A 21,754-nucleotide genomic window follows, 5' to 3' on the forward strand; every position below is an offset into this window, starting at 1 on the left:
TAATGGAGATATCCTATCTCCTAGAACTGGAAGGGACCTTGAAAGGTCATTGAGTCCAGCCCCCTGCCTTCACTAGCAGGACCAAGTACTGATTTTGCCCCAGATCCCTAAATGGGCTCCTCAAGGATTGAACTCACAACCCTGGGTTTAGCAGGCCAACGCTCAAATCACTGAGCTATCCCTCCCCCCACTCTTATGGAATTACATTATGCAAGAGGATAAATGGACACAAGTCAGATATGAGGAACACACACAGACGCAGCCAAAAAAAAACATTTTATGACAGAACCTAGGGTGACAGAATCCAAGTGACTCTTCAGGTTGAGATTTTCAGAGGTATCTAAGAGAGTCAAGTGTCCAACTCTCATTTCAAAGGGATTTGGGTGCCTAAATCCATGAGGTCGCTTGGAAAATGGTTTCTGTAGGGCTCAACTCACTAGAGCCCAGCTTCCCTGCCTCTGGCCAAACTATGACATGCTCCCAGTGACTGATCCAGCACTGCCATTTTGACATCACAGGAGTTCTGCCCATTGGTTTGGTTATAGCCACTTTCTCTCACTATAGGTTGCCTCACGCCCTGAGGGGAGGGCCCTGCAAGAAGCAGAGCTGTCTAAGGCACCTGGAGCTGGCTGGACACGGTGCCCTGAGACCTAGCCCTTTCGGGATGTGCACTTATTGCAGTCAGGTTTGGGGACACTCATTGTAACAGGTCCCCTACCTTAGAACTGCTCTGTGTAGCTAGCAGCAGCAAAGCATCTTCTGCCCTACAGAAGCTGAGTCCCTCCTCAGTGACTGTTTGACAGACCAGACCCAGAAATGGCCTCAGTTCTACGGGTGCCCTGTCAAACCCCCAGCTGGGTCTGGACAGTCCCATTATCCCTGGCTTGTGAGTCTACCTCTTTGTTTGCCCAACCTCCCTGCCTCCAAGGGCCCAGTGAGCCTGGTGCTGTTGCTTTGCCAGAGCTGGTCACAGCCAGGTTTAGTTCAGATAAGAGCTATAAAGCTGTTCCTGGTGAAGTGTCCAGAGGTCACTGCTGGGGCCTGGCTGTTTACATCCGGCCTGTGTGAGTGTGATGAACGTGGTTGGTTTGCAGGTGGATATGGTGGGGATGGAATTAGGCAAATTTAAGAGGTGGCAGATTTTCCAGGCTTACAACCCCACATAGGCTGCACCAGGAATTAGTATTTTAAAGTCCAAACATTTATTTTAAAAAATGGCTTTTTCCAGAAAAAAATGGTTAAAATTGTCTCCACTCCTGGTGCCCAGCTGAAAACGTCATGATGGGAACATGGTTTTGGTCACCTCCCTCCTTGGTCCTTCCACTTAGATGGACAACACTAAGTGCTGAGATTTTCAATGTGAGTTTTCAACTTAATTTTAATGGAGCTGTGTGATGGGACCCCCGGGGTACAACCTTGAGCTGTGGGACCGCTGTGCCCCCTTACCCTCTCCATCCTGGATTGTCACTCATGATGCTTTAATATGACAAGCAGCAACCTCTCCCACCCCCTCCCGTGGCTGTTATCACTCAGTCACCAGCATACAGAGACACACTCAACTGAGTTTAATGAATGCTCTCCAAGCTACTTATGAACTATACAGAGGGAGGCACCAGCAAATCCCCGCCAGCCTTGCACCCACAGAAATGTATCATCTTAAACTGCTCAAGACCTTCTTTTGAACAATGAGACAGTGGACATGCGCCAGCCCTTGTAATCTGTGCAGATTCCCCAAGCATTTTAGCAAATCACTGGTTAAGATTAAACATTAAAATACATTTCTTAACAACAGTTATAATCACTTAAAATCTATCTCTGACCTTTATGCCTCAGAAATAAAAATTAAACATGCATTTTAAATCCTAAACTTGGATTTGAGTCAAACAGATTTTTTCACCCCACTGGATGTTGCAGTCAGGTTACAGTTCTTAACACACAGGCTGAATTACCTTCTCAGCCTGGGACCAACCTCTCCAGTTCAAAGTCTTTGTCTTCCCAGCGTTCTTGTTGCCTCCAGAATAGGTGGGGGAGGAGAGAGGTGGTCTCATGATGCCACTGTCACTTATTTTATACTGTCAATTCATGTCCCTGGAAAAATACTTGCCCAGACATGTCCTGGTGGGCCTTGCTAAGTCACAGAGTTCAGCAGTTCCCATTGTGTGGTGCTTGTGCAACTGTCTCTCTCTCTCTCTTTTTTTTTTTTTAATTAATGGAGATATCCTATCTCCTAGAACTGGAAGGGACCTTGAAAGGTCATTGAGTCCAGCCCCCCGCCTTCACTAGCAGGACCAAGTACTGATTTTGCCCCAGATCCCTAAGTGGACTCCTCAAGGATTGAACTCACAACCCCAGGTTTAGCAGGCCAATGCTCAAACCACTGAGCTATCCCTCCCCCCACTCTTATGGAATTACAGTACGCAAGAGGATAAATGGACACAAGTCAGATATCAGGAATGGCAATATACAAAAACCTGTAGGAGAACACTTCAACCTCCCTGGCCACACAATAGCAGATATAAAGGTAGCCATCTTACAGCAAAAAAACTTCAGGACCAGACTCCAAAGAGAAACTGCTGAGCTCCAGTTCATTTGCAAATTTGACACCATCAGATCAGGATTAAACAAAGACTGTGAATGGCTATCCAACTACAGAAGCAGTTTCTCCTCCCTTGGTGTTCACACCTCAACTGCTAGCAGAGCACCTCACCCTCCCTGATTGAACTAACCTCGTTATCTCCATACTGATGTATACCTGCCTCTGGAAATTTCCATTACTTGCATCTAAAGAAGTGAGGTTCTTACCCACAAAAGCTTATGCTCCCAATACTTCTGTTAGTCTTAAAGTTGCCACAGGACCCTCTGTTGCTTTTTACAGATTCAGACTAACACGGCTACCCCTCTGATACTCTTACAGAATTGCAAACCTCTTGTTTACAATTCCTCTGCTGGTCAATGGCTGGTGATGGTTGTTTAATGCCCACTACCTCCTTTGTTCTCACTGGAGAACTAACAGTGGGTGACTCCCATACTCCCTACATATTTTAATAACAACCATATAACAAAATCTCATACCACCATATACAATGATAATATACATATTTTAACAGAAGAATGAGTTTCAACAGATCATAACCTTATATATGACACCTTACAAGGAATGCTTTTTTACCAAATATTACAACCATATACAAAAGATAAATATGAGGGTTACAGGGTGCTTCTTTGACATACAGTGCATCACAGACTTATTGCTTCACTCACTGAGGCAGCTTTCAAAACCTCAAGATAAATTGTTATCTCAGAGTCTCTGCATGTTTTTTGTGAAAGCCACATTTACTGACTGCTTTGCTCAAGGCTTCCTTGACCTCTCTGTTTCTCAGGCTGTAGATGAGGGGGTTCACAAGGGGAGTTAGGACTGTGAAGCAAAGAGAGAGCACTTTCTTCAGATCTGAGTCTATCACGTTTCGGTACCATGTAGACAATGATTATGGTTCCATAGTAAATTGTCACCACAGTGAGGTGAGAGGAGCAGGTGGAAGATGCCTTTTGCCTCCCGGTGGTGGAAGAGATGTTCAGGATGGTGGCGAAGATACACACTTAGGATGTCATGGTTAGTAGGAATGGAGGCAGGGTGAATACGGAGACTATTATGAAATCCATCAATATGATCTGCTGGCTGTCACTGCAGGAGAGTTCCATCAGTGGGATGGGATCCCAATAGAAATGGTCAATTTCATTTGGGCCACAGAATATTAACTGTGATAGGAATAAGACAAAGATGGTAATAGAGAAACAACCATTTAACCACGACCCAGTAGCCAACTGGAGGCAAAACCTGGTATTTATATGAATTGAATAGTGCAGGGATTTACATATCGCTAAATACCGATCATAAGACATCGCTGCTAGGAGATAGCATTCTGTAGCTGCCAGAGAACCAAAGAAATACAGTTGTGTGATGCATCCACTGACTGAGATGGTTCTGTCCCCAGTCAGGAAACTGGCCAGTAACCTGGGCAGGAAGGTCGAGGTATAGCAGATCTCCAAGTAGGACAAGTTTCCCATGAAGAAGTACATGGGGGTGTGAAGGTGCTGACCAGTGACAAGAAGCACCACAATGAGAGTGTTCCCAGTCACGGTTGCAATAGAGATCACTAGGAACATTAGAAAAAGAAGAATTTGAAGTTCAGGGAGATCCCCAAATTCCAGGAGGATAAATTCTGCGATGGTCATTTGGTTTCTCCAATCTGTGTCTGCCATGGGTTGAGTCTAGGAACAAAAAAACCAAGCTGGGCAATTGAATTGGAAGAACATAGCATTAAAAGTTAATCAAATCTCATGAATTAATACCATAAATATTCAGAATATCCCCTTCCTCTACTGGTTACAGGTTGAAATGTTAAGGCTAAATGAAGACTTCAGAACAAAGTGCCAGGAGTCTCAGTCGGAGGACAGAACATTGTTACCCATGTAGACCACCCTCTCCCATATCAGAACAATGACTATGTGGCAGAGCTCTGACCTTGTCCCCGTGGGTTCTGCACTTCTAGGCGGTATATGCTAGCCTCAGTGGCTCTCTGTGACCCTCCACGTAGCCCTTATCTCTCTAGGGCCAGGGTTACAGTCTACTGAGCCCTTTTCATCAGAAGCCAGCAAGGAGGTTGGTGAGAGAACTCCCACAGTCTCTGTTGTCCTTAGGGCTTCTTTTAGAACAGTTTAGCCTCCTGTCCTGACAGGGGCCTGACTTCCCCTCCCAGGAGGTGTTCCTGTAGTGGTGGGTTGGGGGGAACCCAGGCTCGCCCTCTACTCCGGGTTCCGGCCCAGGGACCCTAATGGTAGCAGCTGTTGGCAGCCAACCTTTCACTGCCGGAGTTGCTACATTTCCCTGGGCCACTTCCCCACAGCTCTCCTGCTTCTCCCTTCTTCACCCTTACCTTAGGGCTCCCTTATCAATAACTTGAGGGTGTCTTCATTAACCAGCCCTTCAGCCGCACTTCCTCTCCTCTGGCTCCCTGGCTCTCCTCTGCCAGACTGGAGTGAGCCCTTTTTATAGTATCAGCGGGGCCTTAATTAGAGTCAGGTGGTCACATTAGCTTAATGCCCTCACCTGACTCTTTGCAGGTTAATTGGAGTCAGGTGTTCTCATTAGCCTGGAGCAGTCCCTGCTCTGGTCAGTCAGGAAACAGGAAACTGTTAATCCAGTGGCCAGTATATCTGCCTTCTTCTATTCTGCTGTACCCAACTGGCCTGGGTTTATCACATATCCCTCCCCCCTGCTCAACACCAAGGGGTTGGGCAGCTTGGGATGCCAAACAGTGTACGCGTGATAAGCCATTGGCATTGCCATGGCGACTCCCTGCTCTGTGCTGTATGTGGAACTGGAAAGGTTGGAGGGATAAGAACCACCTGGTAATCCTTGTGTTCTTTTCTTTGTTCCATTGCATCCATTGAAGAGGGGCATGGTCAGTTACAAGGATAAATCTGTGCCCCAGCAGGTAATAACGCAACGTTTCCATGGCCCATTTTACGGCGAGGCACTCTCTCTCTACTACTGCATATTTTTGTTCCCTCGGAAGGAGTTTCCTACTGAGGTAGAGAATTGGGTGTTCTTCCTCCCCAACCATCTGTGACAGGACAGCCCCTAACCCTACCTCGGATGCATCTGTCTGTAGGATGAAGTCCTTGGTGAAATCTGGGGCTATCAATACGGGGTTACTGCAGAGGGCAGTCCGTAGGTCCGCGAATGCCCTCTCTGCTGCATCGGGCCATCTGATTGGATCAGGACCACGGGCCTTCACTAAGTCCATTAGGGGACTTGACCTTGTAGCAAAATGGGGGATGAAATGCCAGTAATACCCCACCACCTGTAGGAATGCTCGGACCTGCTTCTTACGACTTGGCCGATGCCAATTTTGGATGGCCACTAACTTATTCAGTTGGGGTTTTACCAGACCTTTTCCTACCACGTAGCCAAGATATTTGGCCTCCGTGAATCCTACAGCGCACTTAACAGAGTTTGCCATAAGGCCAGCTCGCCGGAAGATATCAAAGACTGCCCCCGCTTTTTCCAAGTCTGGGGTATGAATCACCACGTCATCCAAGTAGGCTGCAGCATAACTGGTATGGGGGCATAATAACTTGTCCATGAGGCGCTGAAAGGTAGCTGGAGCCCCATGTAGTCCAAAGGGAAGGACCGTATATTGGAAGAGACCCTCTGGTGTAGAAAACGCCATCTTTTCCTTTGCATCTTCTGCTAGGGGAATCTGCCAGTACCCCTTTGTCAAGTCTAAGGTTGTCAAGTACCGGGCATTCCCCAGACGGTCCACTAGTTCATCTATCTAGGGTATAGGGTAGGCATCAAACTGGGATATCTCGTTTAGTCAACAGAAGTCGTTGCAGAACCTTGTGGTGACATCAGGCTTGGGCACCAACACTATTGGGCTGGACCACTGACTGTGGGATTCTTCGATGATCCCCATCTCCAGCATTTTCCTGACTTCCGCTTTTATTTCCTCCCTTTTGGCTGCTGGCACCTGGTAGGGCCTCATAGTTACTCTGGCCCCTAGGGTTTGTGATGATGTGGTGATATGTCCCGGTTGTGCGACCCAGTTTTGTCGAGAATACATCTTGATATCTTGTAATTTACTTTCCCTATGGGTTCAACTATTTCATAGGGCCCTTGCCACTGGGCCAACAGCTTACTTTCGGCCGTAGGTACCAGTACCATTACTCGGTCACCGGGTTGAAACTGACGAAGCTTGGTTTGATGGTTGTAGTACGTTCTCTGGGCCTCTTGGGCCTTCTCCAGGTGCTCCCTCACTATGGGAGTGACACGGGCTATCCGGTCCCTCATTCGTAGTACATGTTCTATTACATTCTTCCCCTCACTGGGTTCCTCCTCCCAAATTTCCTTGGCTATGTCCAGGATGCCTCGGGGGTTGCATCCATACAACAGCTCAAAGGGAGAGTATCCAGTGGAAGCTTGGGGGACCTCACGGATGGCGAACATGAGGTATGGTAGTAGGTTGTCCCAATCTTTCCCATCCTTGCTTACCACCTTTCTTATCATGGCCTTGAGGGTTTGGTTAAATCTTTCCACCAGACGATCGGTTTGTAGATGGTAAACCGAGGTCCGCAGGGTCTGGACATGGAGCAGGGAACACAAGTCCTTCATCAACTTGGACATGAATGATGTTCCCTGGTCTGTGAGGATTTCTTTTGGTAGCCCTACCCGGGCAAAGATTGCCACTAATTCTTTGGCAATGCTCTTGGAAGCTGTGTTTCATAAGGGGACAGCTTCTGGGTACCTGGTTGCATAGTCTAGGATGACAAGCACATACTGGTGGCCTCAGGTCGTTTTCTCTAGCGGCCCTACAAGATCCATGGCGATCCGCTTGAATGGAACTTCGATGATCGGCAGGGGTACCAGAGGAGCTCTTAGATGTGGATGAGGGCTGTGCAGTTGACATTCGGGGCAAGAGGCACAGTACCGCCGGACGTCTTCATGTATCCCCGGCCAGAAGAACCTGCATAAGATTCGCGCCTGGGTTTTCTCCACTCCCAAGTGCCCTCCAAAAAGGTGACTGTGAGAGAGGCTTAATATTGCCTTCTGGTGTTTCCGGGGGACTAGGATCTGGTGTACCTCTTGCTCCTGCATTTGCACGACCCGGTATAGGAGATTCCTCTTGATCACAAAATAAGGCCCTGGCCCCCGGGCCTTTCCCTCTATGGGTACCCCATCTATCTCAGCCACCTTCTTCCTGGTGTTCTCGTACCTTGGGTCTTCCACCTGGTCCCGTCCAAAAGTTTCTCTCTCTGGGCTTAACAGCCTGAACTCTTAGAGATCTGTCTCTGCCCTCTCGGCTGGCTCTGTGAGGTTGGAGTTGGAAGTGGTCTCGGACTCCTCCTCTGTCTTGGGGCCCTCCCCTTCAGTTGCCCATGTACATCTGCCTACACAAGCGACCCTCTGTCCTTGTATCAGGATTCGGGTACCCAAGGCCTTGGCCACCCTTCTTTCTCTTTTGGTCTTCCTGCCTTTCCCCGGGACAGGGAATAGCTCCTGGGACATTTCCTTGAAAAATGGGAGGTGACATTCTACCGCAGAAGCCTCCTGAAATTCGGGGAGCTCCTCTCCCTCCAATTCCTCCGGTGGAAGCAAGTTTCCAAACCCGGGGAAATCTCTACCTATGAGCACGGGGTATGGGAGGTTTGGGATTACCCCTGCTTTCACCCCGGTGACATATCCCTGAATTTCAATTTTTCTCGTATGATGGGGTAGTAGCTAACAGTCCCATGGACACAGGTTACCCCCGTACGCTTGGCCTGCATTAACTGGCTGCGCTTCACTAATTTACCCGAAATTAGGGTGATAGCACTCCCCAAGTCTATGAGTGCCATGGTTTCTACCCCATTCAACTTTACCTGCCTTGTATATTTATGTGGGGTGACTGCGACCCCTACAATATTGAGTAGGCTACATGGGTCTGCCCCGTTCCCCAGGTTACACTGCATTGGCTCTATGACATTGGAGCACTGGGCAGCTATGTGCCCCAACTCCCCGCACCCATAATATCTATAATTGCTTCTAGTCACTCCTCTATCACATGGGTTAGGGGGTTTAGTCCCAGGGTTCCCCCCACTTAGGCCTTCCTCTTCCTTCTGGGTTCCCGACTGGTTTTCGACCTCCCTCTTCTTCCACCTAGGACTTCCTGGGGGTTTGGCCACCTGACCCGCTGCAGTCGGGGTCGAGTGTTTGATTCGTGAGGGGCCTTCCTTGGGTAGTTGGGTTAATTCCCTGGCTGTCATCCATCTTTCCACCAATGTGATCATTTCATCATAGGTGGATGGATTATTCTGGAATACCCGTTTGCGGAGATCTGGTGGCAGTCCCCCGCATGTAATGGTCTATGACCAAAGTCTCTAAAATCTCCTCTGGGCTGCATGCCTCGGGCTGTAACCACATCTGAGCGAGGTGTATGAGGTCGAATAGTTGGGACCTTGGAGGTTTGTTCTCCCTCTATTTCCACTCCTGGAACCTCTGGGCCCGTACCGTTGTCGTCACCCCGGATCGTGCTAGGATCTCTGCCCTCAGCCAGGAATAGTCAGCGGCATCCTCAGTGGGCAGATCAAAGTAGGTCTTCTGGGTCTCTCCATACAAAAAAGGGGCGAGAATGCCTCACACTGAGCAGTCCTTCCAAATGAGAGGAGATACGTCTCTATATCATCGTCTGCCGTCATCTTTGGTAGACAACTGGTGGCCCTCAGGGTTCGCGTCCCATTGGACCCCCGGGCCTGGGTGGTGAGGACCTTCAGCTGGTCCACAACCTCGCGCAGGAGGGCTCGATCTTGGGTCACCTGGCTCATTAATAATTGGGTGGTTTCCTGCTGTAACCTCATGGACTCCTGTTGCACCATTGCCTGAGCCCGGGTTGCCTCCTGCTGGTCCGCTGTGGCTTGCACCAGCACTCTCACCACCTCCTCCATGGTGGTACAAACAAAAACCCAAAACCAAAAACCCCAGTGCACTTTATTTTTTTTTTTTAGTAAAAACCTCTTTATTCTGCCACGCTGTGAACAATCACGATCCCACTCCTTAAACCAGTTGTGGCAGAGCTCTGACCTTGTCCCTGCGGGTCCTACGCTTCTAGGGGGTATATACTAGCCTCAGTGGCTCTCTGTGACCCTCCATGTAGCCCTTGTCTCTCTAGTAGTACAGTCTACTGAGCCCTTTTCATCCTTAAGCCAGCAAGGAGGTTGGTGAGAGAACTCCCACAGTCTCTGTTGTCCTTAGGGCTTGTTTTAGAACAGTTTAGCTTCCTGTCCTGACAGGGGCCTGACTTCCCCTCCCAGGAGGTGTTCCTGTAGTGATGGGTTGGGGGGGAACCCGGGCCCACCCTCTACTCCGGGTTCCAGCCCAGGGACCCTAATGGTAGCAACTGTTGGCAGCCAACCTTTCACTGCCAGAGTTGCTACATTTCCCTGGGCCACTTCCCCACAGCTCTCCTGCTTCTCCCTTCTTCACCCTTACCTTAGGGCTCACCTAACTTGAGGGTGTCTTCATTAACCAGCCCTTCAGCCACACTTCCTCTCCTCTGGCTCCCTGGCTGTCCTCTGCCTGACTGGAGTGAGCCCTTTTTATAGTATCAGCGGGGCCTTAATTAGAGTCAGGTGGTCCCATTAGCTTAATGCCCTCACCTGACTCTTTGCAGGTTAATTGGAGTCAGGTGTTCTCATTAGCCTGGAGCAGCCCCTGCTCTGGTCACTCAGGGAACAGAAAACTGTTAATCCAGTGGCCAGTATATCTGCCTTCTGCTATTCTGCTGTACCCAACTGGCCTGGGTCTATCACAGTGTCCATCTCGCTCTTCAAACTAATTCAGTCGTTTGCCTCCCAGAACTCCTATTGGGAGGCTGCTCCAGAACATCGCCCCGCTGGCGGTTAGAAACCTCCTGTAATTTCTAGCCAGTCTCTTCATCTCTCACATGCCCAAATGTACACCTGAGCCAGGCTAACACACTCTGGCTCCTTGTCCCCCTCTAGTGGTTCGGCCACAAATGGTGGTTTATAAGACCATGGGCCCAGTCCCCAGCTTGTGGCAATGGATATACAGCCCCATTGGAGGCAGTAGGTCAGATGCACCGATGCTGAAAATTGCTTTAGCGCCACCAGAGTTAATGGAACTACACTGATGTGTTGCAGATCTACCCGAAATCTCTTCTCACCTACCCCAGTCTTACACCAGTCTGACTCCTTTGGTTCCAACAAAGCCTCTCCTGATTTATGCACAGAAGCAAGACAACTCCTATCATTGTTTTCACTGGCCATGGAATGGGTGCATGTGGCCAAGCAGTGTAACGGATATTGTTTTGGCACAGAATGAAAGTCTGATTCCTCTCACGCACACACTTTACACCTATTTAACTCCACAACTGGACCAGATTTTCTCCTAGTATAAATCACTGCAGCGGCAGTGACATCAACGGAGTTAATCTGGATTTGCATTGGTGCAACTGAGATCAGAATCAGACCTGTTCGTGTTCAATCTGTGTGGTCATGGAAATAACTGACATTAATGAACAGATACTATGTGAGCAAACTTTAATTAGATAAAGACATAAAAAATAATTCTTGGTGAATTACCTACACCCAGTCAGTCTCCCCAGGGCAGCTTTCATCTCCTTGTTCCTCAGGCTGTAGACAATTGGATTCATGATTGGTGGCAATACGGAATAGAGAACTGCCACCACAAGATCCAGAGCAGATGAGGAGCTGGAGGTGGGTTTCAGGTAGGCAAAGGCCCCAGTGCAAACAACCAAGGAGACCACAGTGAGGTGAGGAAGGCAGGTGGAGAAGGCTTTATGCCGGCCCTGCTCAGAGGGGATTCTGAGCACTGATTTGAAGATCTGAACATATGACACAATGATAAAAACAAAGCAGCCTAAGACTAAACACATACTAAAGGCAAGAACCCCAACTTCACTCAGATATGAGTCAGAGCAGGAGAGCTTGAGTAGCTGGGAGATCTCACAGAAGAACTGATCCACCGTGTTGCCTCCACAGAAGGTCAATGAAAACGTGTTCCCGGTGTGCAGCACAGAGTAGAGAATCCCACTGATCCAGGCACCAGCTGCCATTTGGACACAAGCTCTGCTGTTCATCATTCTCTCATAGTGCAGTGGTTGGCAGATGGCAACATATCGGTCGTACGCCATGATGGTGAGAAGGAAAAAATCTGCTCCCAACAAGAAGAAGAGGAAAAAGACTTGGGCAACACATCCAGCATAGGAAATGGACTTGGTGTTCATGAGGGAGTTTGCCATGGATTTGGGAACGGTGACAGAGATGGAGCCAAGGTCTAGGATGGACAGATTCATCAGGAAGAAGTACATGGGGGTGTGAAGGTGGTGGTCAAAGGCTATGGCCATGAAGATCAGAAGATTCCCCACCAGGGCTACCAGGTAAATCACAAGAAACACCACAAAGTGCAAAATCTGCAGCTCCTGAACATCAGAGAATCCGAGGAGAAGGAACTCGGTCACGGTGGTTCGGTTGGACATTTTCTTTCTCAGGACATCGTGTGATGGTTGCAGAGAGAGGGACAAGAGCAAGGGACAGGATTAGATCATTAAAATAACTCTCCTTTTGTGAAAACCACCTTAATTTTCTTGAGTCAGACCCTTAGCTTGTGAAGATTGGTGTAATATGGGAATGACGATGGAGAAAACAGTCCCACTGACTCCAATGGAGTTACTCCTGATTTACACTGGGGTGAGAGAAAATAGAATCAGCTCAATGGACTCCACAGCGGTTACTCATAATTTACACCATGGTGATGAAGTGGAGAAATTGGAACAATTGCTTTTGAGAAATTTGTATACCTCTGTTACCCAGAGGTGGGTGAACTCTGGATAACGGTGTATACATGTTACTATCCTCAGTTTTCTGAGGGGAATTAGGGGTCTGTCTGGCCAGATTCTGCTGTCAGGGACAAGCTGCGAATGTGGGGTAATTTCACTGCATGCCATGGAATTACTCCCCATTTATACTGCTCTAAACGGGAGCAGCTTTTCGTATGGAGGTGACCAAACCGAGCCATAAATACACAGTAAACTCGAGTCATGAATACGGCTCCCTTCCTCCTTCTCTAACCACTCAACTAAACACCCTCCCAGAGCTTGGAAGAGAACCCAGGCGTCCTGACTCACAGTTCACCCCCTGCTCTAACCCACTAAATCCAATACCCGTCCTGGAGCTGGAAATACAGGCCAGGAGTTCTGGCTCTACACACTGGACTCAACTCCCTCCCAGAGCTGGGAACACAAATGAGGTGTCATGACTTCCGGTCCCCTCCTCTAATGACTACATCAGACTGCATCTCAGCTTCTGTCCCAGTGACTCTCCATTGCCATCAGGAACGACTCTTGTGAGTGACAATGGAGAGTCATTTTGCCAGGGTAGGGGCATGAGAGTGATTCTCCAGTGTGGTACTTGGGGCACTCACCTGGTGTCTGGAAGAGCCAAGTTCAAGTCCCTGCTCCCATGACTATTTAATTCTTGATACAAAGTGGAGCAGCTTCAACGGGAGAGACTGAGACAGTCTCATTTCAGAACAGCCCATAGCCTAGCGGCTCAGGCACTCTCCTGTATGTTGGAAATTCAAATCCCTTCTCATCATCAGTCAGAGGGAGAGATTGAACCTGAGTCTGTCACAGGCCAGCCAAGTGCCCTAACCACTCAGCTTCAACTTATGAGGAGTGCCTGTCCCACAAGTACCCTTTCAGCAATTTAATAGACAGAAGAAACAAAAAACTGAGAACTAGACACAAACTGATAGATAGATACAAGATTCAGAGAGTGAGAGAGAAACACAGAACTAACACAAACTAACAGGTAGATAGAGAAGTAAAAACAAACTAATAGAGAAAAGTAAAAACAAACAGACAGCAGTAACAACAAACTAATGTATACAGAGAGAAAAGTAACAAGGATCTGATAGTGTTTGTCACAATTTTTGGACAACTTTAATGTAAACTCTTCAATCCATTCTAAAAACTATGTGTGTCAATTTGATGAATTCACCCACTCCCAATAGAAGGAAACTGAGGCACAACTATTCTGCCCCCTCTTTCCTAAGATAACTGCTTTAGACTGCCTCAGTTTCCCATGCCCAAATTGAGCTAAGAGTGAAAGTATGAAAAAAAATCTAATGTCACTTACAATTTCATCCTTAAAGTGCCTCTCTGTCACCCCCAAATATATTTTATTGCAAGAGCAAACTTACGATGCCGGTCTCTGAGATGTCTTTTCTCCTCCAGCTACAGACTGCAATTGGTTACCCATCTTTCTAGCACCTTGCACACCCCTCTATCGATCTATCTCTCTATCTTATGCTCCGATCACTGTATTATGAGGCGTTTCCCCCACCACACTGAGGCTGAGCTGCTGGAAATACACTGAGATCTGTGCTGTCTGCAGATGAGCTGCGTGTCAAAAACTTTGGTGCTGAGGGGAGGTGATTTATCCATGTCTTTTTTCTACGGGCTTGAGGGACTCACTCCCTGGAGCCCTCAACAGTTCAGAGTCAACAATATTTTATCTTGCTTCTACTTCCCTGAAGAGTTTTCAGAAACTAAAATAATCACAATTACAACGAGGCAGCAGGGTCTAAAGCAAAGATTGTGAGGCAAACACTGAGGGCACACAGGACTGTACTCCAGAGATCTGACATCAATTCCTAGCCCTGCCACTGACCTGCTGTGTTACCTTGGGAAAATCGTTCCCTAGGGCTGTCTTTCCCCTCCCACCCTTTGCCAGTCTTTTCTACTGTGAGCTCCTTGAGGTGGAGACTGTGTCTTACCTAATAAAATGGACCTCTTATATCAGGTGCAACTATCAGATAATTAATTAATTATTATTTAAAAGCTAAGGTCCAAGGTGTCCTGAGATCTGATCCCAACTATTCCTCTGGCTTTGTTCAGTCCCTTCACCACTCCACTCCTCAGTTTGTCATCTGTCCAATCAGGATACTAATTACAACTTGGAGTTTAATTCATAATGAGTGGAGGTGCTCAAAAATATCTTCCTGGCAAAAAAAATTGCTTGTCATTGAAAATAATTTTAGTGTGGAAAAAACTCATTTTGAACTCATTTTTCTATGGGTTTTTTGTTTTTTTTTTCAGTGGGGGGAAGTTGTTTTTGGTTTTGTTTTCCCAAAAACCTGGAGATGGAAAACTTTTTTGTATATTTTTTCAGGTTTGGGTGGGAAAGTTTTCAATATCAGAAATCTTTTTTCCAAAACTAGAAAATATTTACCATAAACGTGCTGTTTTACTAGAGAAGTTTATTGAAAACCAAACACTTTTGAGTCTCCAGTTTCATTGTTTTGCCCATCCCCCATCCAAAAGCAATATTATGGGATGTTTCTATGAAAACAAAAAAATTGACATTTCCCACAAAAATATAATTTTCACTTTTGACCAGCTTTAATAATGAGTAATTAAACTCAATTAAATGCATTTGAGTTGATGTGGGTGCAACATTCATTGCAATTTTATTTGACAACATCTGCTTGTTATAGATCATAGGAACTGTCTAACTGAGTCAGACCTTTGGATCATCCAGTCCAGTATTCTGTCCCTGACAGTGGCCAGTACCACCTGATTCAGAGGAAAGTCTAAGAGGCCCTATAGAGGACAATTCTCGAATAACCTGTCCATGGCGGACTCTTATCATCATCATCAGCTAGTTAATAGTCTATGGCGTGAGGAAGGTGAGTTTCTACTCCTCATAGAGTTTTATCTGCTACAAAGTAACTGCATGCTCTCATTATCCAGATAGGCTGCAGTGCTCAAAGGAACCAACTGGATTTGTGTGTCTAAATCCCATTCACTTTCAACAGGAGAGGAGTGCCCAGCTCCATTAATCCTCTTTGAATATCTCTCTTAGTTTATTATTAATTACTTATTTTGTAGATTCCATCACTGACAACTTTCAAATCAAGATTGGATGTTTTTCTAAAGGATCTGCTCTAGGTATTATTTTGGGGATGTTCTATGGGCTGGGTTATACAGGAGAACAGAATAGACAGTCACTATGGTCCCTTCTGGCCTTGGAATCTATTCATCTAATTTGAACTCCACCAAAAATGAGAACAAATTTTCTCCAAAAACCTCACAAAATGGTAGATTTAAAAAAGAAATTCTAAATTTCTATGAATTTTTTAAAGAAAATTTTATTTTTTTAAAGAGTGTAAGATGATCCTGATCATCTCCTCTGTTTTTTGACCAGATCTATTAAAATTAATTCCAGGAGATTTTAGCTGAATTAGGCAACACCTCAGAGTCATACAACTCTACTTCTCTCTTGGCGATGTAGGCTATTTGTGTTCATGGGGGGGCCAACATTACCAATGATGGGATTTTCAAGGTCGCCTATAGATATTTGGCCACCAAAATAGTTTTAATGGGAATTGGTCATCCCAGTCCCCTAGGTGAAAATCCACCCATAGTTTTATGAACAAAACCTGCAACTCTTTTCTGATGTCATTTTTAAGGCCATTATTCAATAACGACTTGGATAACAGAGGAGAGAATATGCTTATAAAACTTGCAGATGACACCAAGCTGGGAGGAGTTGCAAACACTCTGGAGGACAGGATCAGAATTCAAAATGACCTTGACAAATTGGAGAACTGGTCTAAAATCAATAAGAGTAAATTCAATAAAGACAAGTGCAAAGTTCTTCTCTAACCAAGTTAAAATCAAACGTACAACTACAAAATGGGGAATCACTGGCTAGGTAGTGGCATTGCTGAAAAGGATCTTGGGGCTAGAGTGGATCACAAATTGAATATGAGTCAACAATGTGATGTAGTTGCGAAAAAGGTTAATATCATTTGTGGTGTATTAAAAAGAGTGTTGTATGTAAGACACGGGAGGTAATTGTCTCACTCTTCTTGGCACTGGTGAGGCCACAGCTGGAATACTGTGTCAGTTCTGGGTGCCACACTTTAAGAAAGATGTGGACAGATTGGAGAGAATTCAGAGGAGACCAACAAAAATAATCAAAGTTTTAGATAACCTGACCTATGAGGAACAGTTAAAAAAACAGGCATGCAGAGGAATGGGGTTTGATCTGGAAAAGAGGACCAGCAACCCCAGTCTGTAGCACAATACAAGAAAGAGGAGATTTGATGCACTGGGCATGTCTAGTCATTAGAGAGTATTGGAAGCAATCTGTAACAAAATGACCCAATTGTTGGCTATTTATTATCTAATAACCTTCTGGTGATCCTCCTGGGCCTTCCTGGTGGAAATGGTCACACAAAAGGAAATGAAAAATTAACCTCTGATCTGCTAGTAACTGCTCAGCAATTAATAACCTCTCAATGGGAAAAGAAAAATAGTCCAACCATGGAGGAATGATTAAAAAGAATATGGGAGGTTGGTTATGGAAAAATCAATACTACAATTATGTGTTCAGCAAAATAGACAGAGGATAGATAGATACTTAGCGATCTGGTTACCTCTTATTCAGTGCTCAAAGTATATTCACATTAAAAAAAAAAAAATCCCGGCACAGCTGTCCAATTGCTTTGCATATTAACATTTGATAGACATAACTGGTCTGTTAATATGTGAATACAGAGATTTCACTCACTTTAATAAAATCACCAGAAATGACATAGGAGTTGTAATGATCCTCACTCTGTACTATGCTAACACCCTGTTAAAGAGAAAGTTCTGGTGACTATTTTCCTGTCTGATGTCTCTTTAAACCAAAGTTCACTGTTGTAATGATTGTCTTGCTTCTGACATTTACATGGCAAGGATTTGTAAACTTGTTAGAACATCCTAAATAAACAATTACAAAAACTGGGCATGTTGACCAAGCTGCCAGAGAAAAGCTCTCGTTTAGACTGATATAAGTTTGCAGTAAATCCACTGACACTAAAATAGATTCAATTGAAATAATCAGGATTTATATCAGTGTGAGAGAAAAATTAAGCCCATTTTTAAAATGGACCACAAAATTTGCACTGGTCAGAGGTTAAAAAAGTGACATTGTCAGTTGAAGTGTAAAACAATTGACCTTTTTGGAATGAAACATTTTGATTTTCCAGTACAAACAACTTTTCTTTTAAATTTTGTCCTTAATTTTACCTTAAACATGATCAACATTGAAACAAAAAGTTTAGATTTTGTCAAAATGAAACCTGATACAAAATTGTTTTTGACTTTTTGATTCACCTGAAATTTGGAAAAAAATACCGTTTTCAGTTTGACCCACAATTATTTTTTTCCAGTTTTTTCAAAATTGCCAGTGGAATGAAAAATCTATTATTCGCCCAGCTCTATTTGGATTTTGCCTCCCGCATATCATGGGGAATTTGATTTGCTAGATTAAGAGCAATAAGGAAGGAAGAAGAAAACTTTTATTGTGTTCAATTGTTGCTATTTAAACACACAGGCAAACACTCACACAAACATCCATGCAGTATCTTCCATAGACTGATGCCACACACACACCGCGATTCTCACTCTCACTTCACACAAGCAGGCACACATACTCTATCCAACATGCAAACACTCACTTTAACACACCAGCCTAAATGCACCAAACACACTATTTCCCCCAGCACAAAAACAATCATAGACACACACTCCCTGGCTCTCACACACAAACACAACACCCTTATGTCCCAGTTTAGATGGTATACTGTGTATAGTGATGTTACAAAACAAGGAACCAGATCTGAGTTTGTCAATGAGAACAAAACACTTTGTGGTCCAAGGCATCAGTTCCCACACTTGGGAATATGGGCTGAGAATTGGCAATACACAGAGTGGAGGGGGTGTCTACAAACCCCTCCCACAACCAGCTCCTGATCACTGAAATGGAAACATGGGAACCCATTGGAAATCTTCTGGCTTCTTGGTGCTGAGGCACTTGCATGATCTATCTCTTTATTCCCATACATAATCTGTTGCCCCTCTGTCTTGAACCTTCTGTCTGAACTTTATCCATCACTGTGACATTTGAGGAATGTGTAGGGCTGCCGTCATTTCTCCTACATGAGAGTATTTATTTATATTGCCCTTGGAACACACCCAATATTATTATTACCTATCTTTGGTGAAAAAGTGGCAGCTCTTCAGAATCTGCACAGGGTCTGCTTCTCCTAGAGTGAGGCCAAAGCAGTGTGGTGGCTTATTTTTCTTACCACCTTTGAGATGCTTTGGGGTCAGATGCATGTTGTGAATGAGAGGAATATTCACACCATGTATTGTCTCCAGGTCCTTATTTCTGGGTAGCATTTTTGCCTTTCTCCAAGGTACGTGAGAGAAGACAATTGGGTTTGGAATAGATGCAGCTGATGTATTGATCAATCATGATAAATTGCTGAACAAGCCTATTCAGAAGCCAAATTTTGAGATACTTATAAGTGTTTAATGAAGCAAGACTCTGTTTGAACCAGACTGGGATCTCAATAGCACCAGAGTAAAGCTGAAGTCATTGGAGTTATTTTAGCTTCATCCCCGAGATCCGAATTTCCTCCACTGTGAGTTATGCCTGACAAAAGACAGACTAAAAACTGTCCATCCCATTGTACCATGTTTGCAGTGGTGTAACCCCACTGAAATCAGTGGAGTTATGGTGGCATAAAACTGGTATAATAGAGAGGACAGTATAGATCAAGGACTTTAAAATTAAAAAAAAAAAAGAAAACACTGGTTATTTTTTCTTATTCACGTGCAACATTTGAATGAGAATTATACACAATGCAGACCTCTGCTTCAATCTTTTAGGAAAACTAAACTAATAGTTCATTGTTATGGTCTTGTCTTGCCTATGCAATTCTCTTTCCATTGCTACCTCTATAAATAGTCTTGGAAGGATTAGATTTTTATCAGTAAATATTGGCAAATGTTGATTTCACCATGCACACACACAAACCAATGAAAAAATATTTCCTTCAACAATCAACATTTCCAGCTAGACAAAGTAAGAAAAATGCTGCTTGAGAACTTACGAGTGTTTGATTTAAGGATATTGACTTTGTATATCTTCACGTCCTGTTGAAACATTGTGCTTTCACAGTTCTCAAGTTTAACTTTTTGAATCTCAACATGTACTGTCATTAAATAACTATTGTCTGACCCTTCCATAATTTTCTGCAACTGTGAACATTTAAACTGATAAAAATAAAAAAATGCTTAATTATAAACATCAATATTATCAGTCAAAATTATATATACAAAAATTAAATATTTCCAAGCCAATGTATAAGATAGTATTGTCTATGGTCAGGAGTCCTATTTGCATTTTATTTTGAAAAGTAGAATCCAAAGTTAAATCCAAATAAATGTCAGCCCTAGTTCAGCAAAGTGCTTAAACACAAACCCACCTTTAAGCTTTTGAGTAATGCAACTTCTTGCTTTCTTCCAATTTGCCCCATTACATGGGAAGAGCCATGTGTAAACATCCACAGAGTTACCTCTTTGAAATCCCTCTTTAAAACTCCCCTTTGCCATAATACCTACAAAATTCTCACCCGCAGTCAGGGAGCAGGTGTGCTGGAAAAACTGCCCATCATACTGACCAGCATTGTCTCATTGCTTCCTTGGCCTACCCTGTCTGTCTGTCTCCACCTGCTGTCGCATACCTTTTAATTAGACTCTAAGCTGTTTGAAGCAGGGGCCATCTTTTTGTTTTGTGTTTGTTCAGAACTTGTTGCAATAGATTCCTGATCCATAACTGGTGTTACCAATATTAATAATAATACCCTTTAAATAAAATATTTTGCTGCATCAGAGCCTAAATGGAACAAATTCATCCTGATGTTTATCCAGTGTAGCTAAAAAAGAGACACTGGGGATGAATTTAGTACCAAATATTAAAAATAATAAGGTATAATACTCACAGACCAGAAAAGAGATAAAGAACTAATTACACAGAGTTCAAGTCAGAGAGACCACTCACTTGCATTCGGTTAAAACTAGAGAACCGCCATTGACTTCAATGGACTTACTCCACAGTTATTCAGTGGTATAAATTAGACTAGAACTAGGAACAGAGAGAGAGAGTAAAATTCAACTTCCTTAGCTAGCAGAAGAAGTTTTAAGTATCAATTTTCAGAACTTCAAAGAAATAAGTAAAATTTACATTGCAATAAGCCCTAAACCAGGGACTTTCAAAAATGGGCTGAAGGGAATAAGGCCTTGCTTAGGCCTGGGCTACACTGGTGTGGGGGTTCGAACTAAGATACGCAACTTCAGCTATGCTATTCACGTAGCTGAAGTCGAAGTATCTTAGTTCGACTTACCTGGCCGTCCTCACGGCGGCGAGTCAACCACGGCGGCTCCCCCATCGACTCCGCTTACTCCTCTTGCGGAGTTGGAGTTCCGGAGTCGACAGGGAGTGTGTTCGGGGATCGATTTATCGCTTCTAGACAACATGCGATAAATCGATCCCCGATACATCACACACTACCTGCCAGATTGGGGGGTAGTATAGACATACCCTTAGGGTATGTCTACACTTCGAAATTAGTTCGAATTTATAGAAGCCGGTTTTATAGAAATCGGTTGTATACAGCCGATTGTGTGTGTCCCCACATAAAATGCTCTAAGTGCTCTAGTCAGCGGACCGCGTCCACAGTACGAGGCTAGCGTCGACTTCCGGAGCATTGCACTATGGGTAGCTATCCCACAGCTATCCCACAGTTCCCGCAGTCTCCGCCGCCCCTTGGAATTCTGGGTTGAGATCGCAATGCCCGGATGATGCAAAACAGTGTCGCGGGAGGTTCTGGGTACATGTCGTCAGGCCCCCCCCCCCCCCGTCACAGCAACAGCAGACAATAGATTCGCGCCTTTTTACCTGGGTTACCTGTGCAGACAACATACCACGGCAAGCATGGAGCCCGCTCAGCTCAGCTGAGCTCACCGTCACCATATGTCCTCTGGGTGCCGGCAGACGTGGGACTGCATTGCTACACAGCAGCAGCAGCTGCTGCTAACTGCCTTTTGGCGGTAGACGGTGCAGTAGACTGGTAGCCTTCATTGGCGATCTGGGTGCTGGCAGCCATGGGGCTGCATTGCACCAGCCCCTTGCCTTTTGGCAGTAGATGGTGTATTACAACTGGTAACTGTCCTATTACAAGTTGGCTCATCGCACATTAGCAGAGTCTTCCCTGAGCAGCAGATCGTGCAATAGGCCCGAAGGCCATCGTAATACACTAACTGCCAAGCGCCCA

At 45.1% G+C, this 21,754-nt stretch overlaps 1 protein-coding gene and 1 pseudogene across 1 annotated transcript; both read right to left on the reverse strand.

Annotated features, from left to right (window-relative positions):
• Nucleotides 1–3,252: 3,252 nt before the first annotated feature.
• Nucleotides 3,253–4,164, reverse strand: LOC128847488 (olfactory receptor 6N1-like; annotated as a pseudogene).
• A 65-nt stretch (nucleotides 4,165–4,229) lies between these two features.
• LOC128847976 (olfactory receptor 14A16-like) lies at nucleotides 4,230–12,089 on the reverse strand. The gene is made up of 2 exons (XM_054047696.1): nucleotides 11,140–12,089; nucleotides 4,230–4,269 (listed from the first exon to the last, which is right to left on the reverse strand). The coding sequence occupies exons 1-2, from the start codon at nucleotides 12,054–12,056 to the stop codon at nucleotides 4,230–4,232; spliced, it is 957 nt and encodes a 318-aa protein (XP_053903671.1). The 5' UTR covers nucleotides 12,057–12,089.
• Nucleotides 12,090–21,754: the final 9,665 nt, after the last annotated feature.

The sequence above is a fragment of the Malaclemys terrapin genome, chromosome 13, assembly GCF_027887155.1.
Source record: "Malaclemys terrapin pileata isolate rMalTer1 chromosome 13, rMalTer1.hap1, whole genome shotgun sequence".
NCBI lineage: Eukaryota > Metazoa > Chordata > Testudines > Emydidae > Malaclemys > Malaclemys terrapin.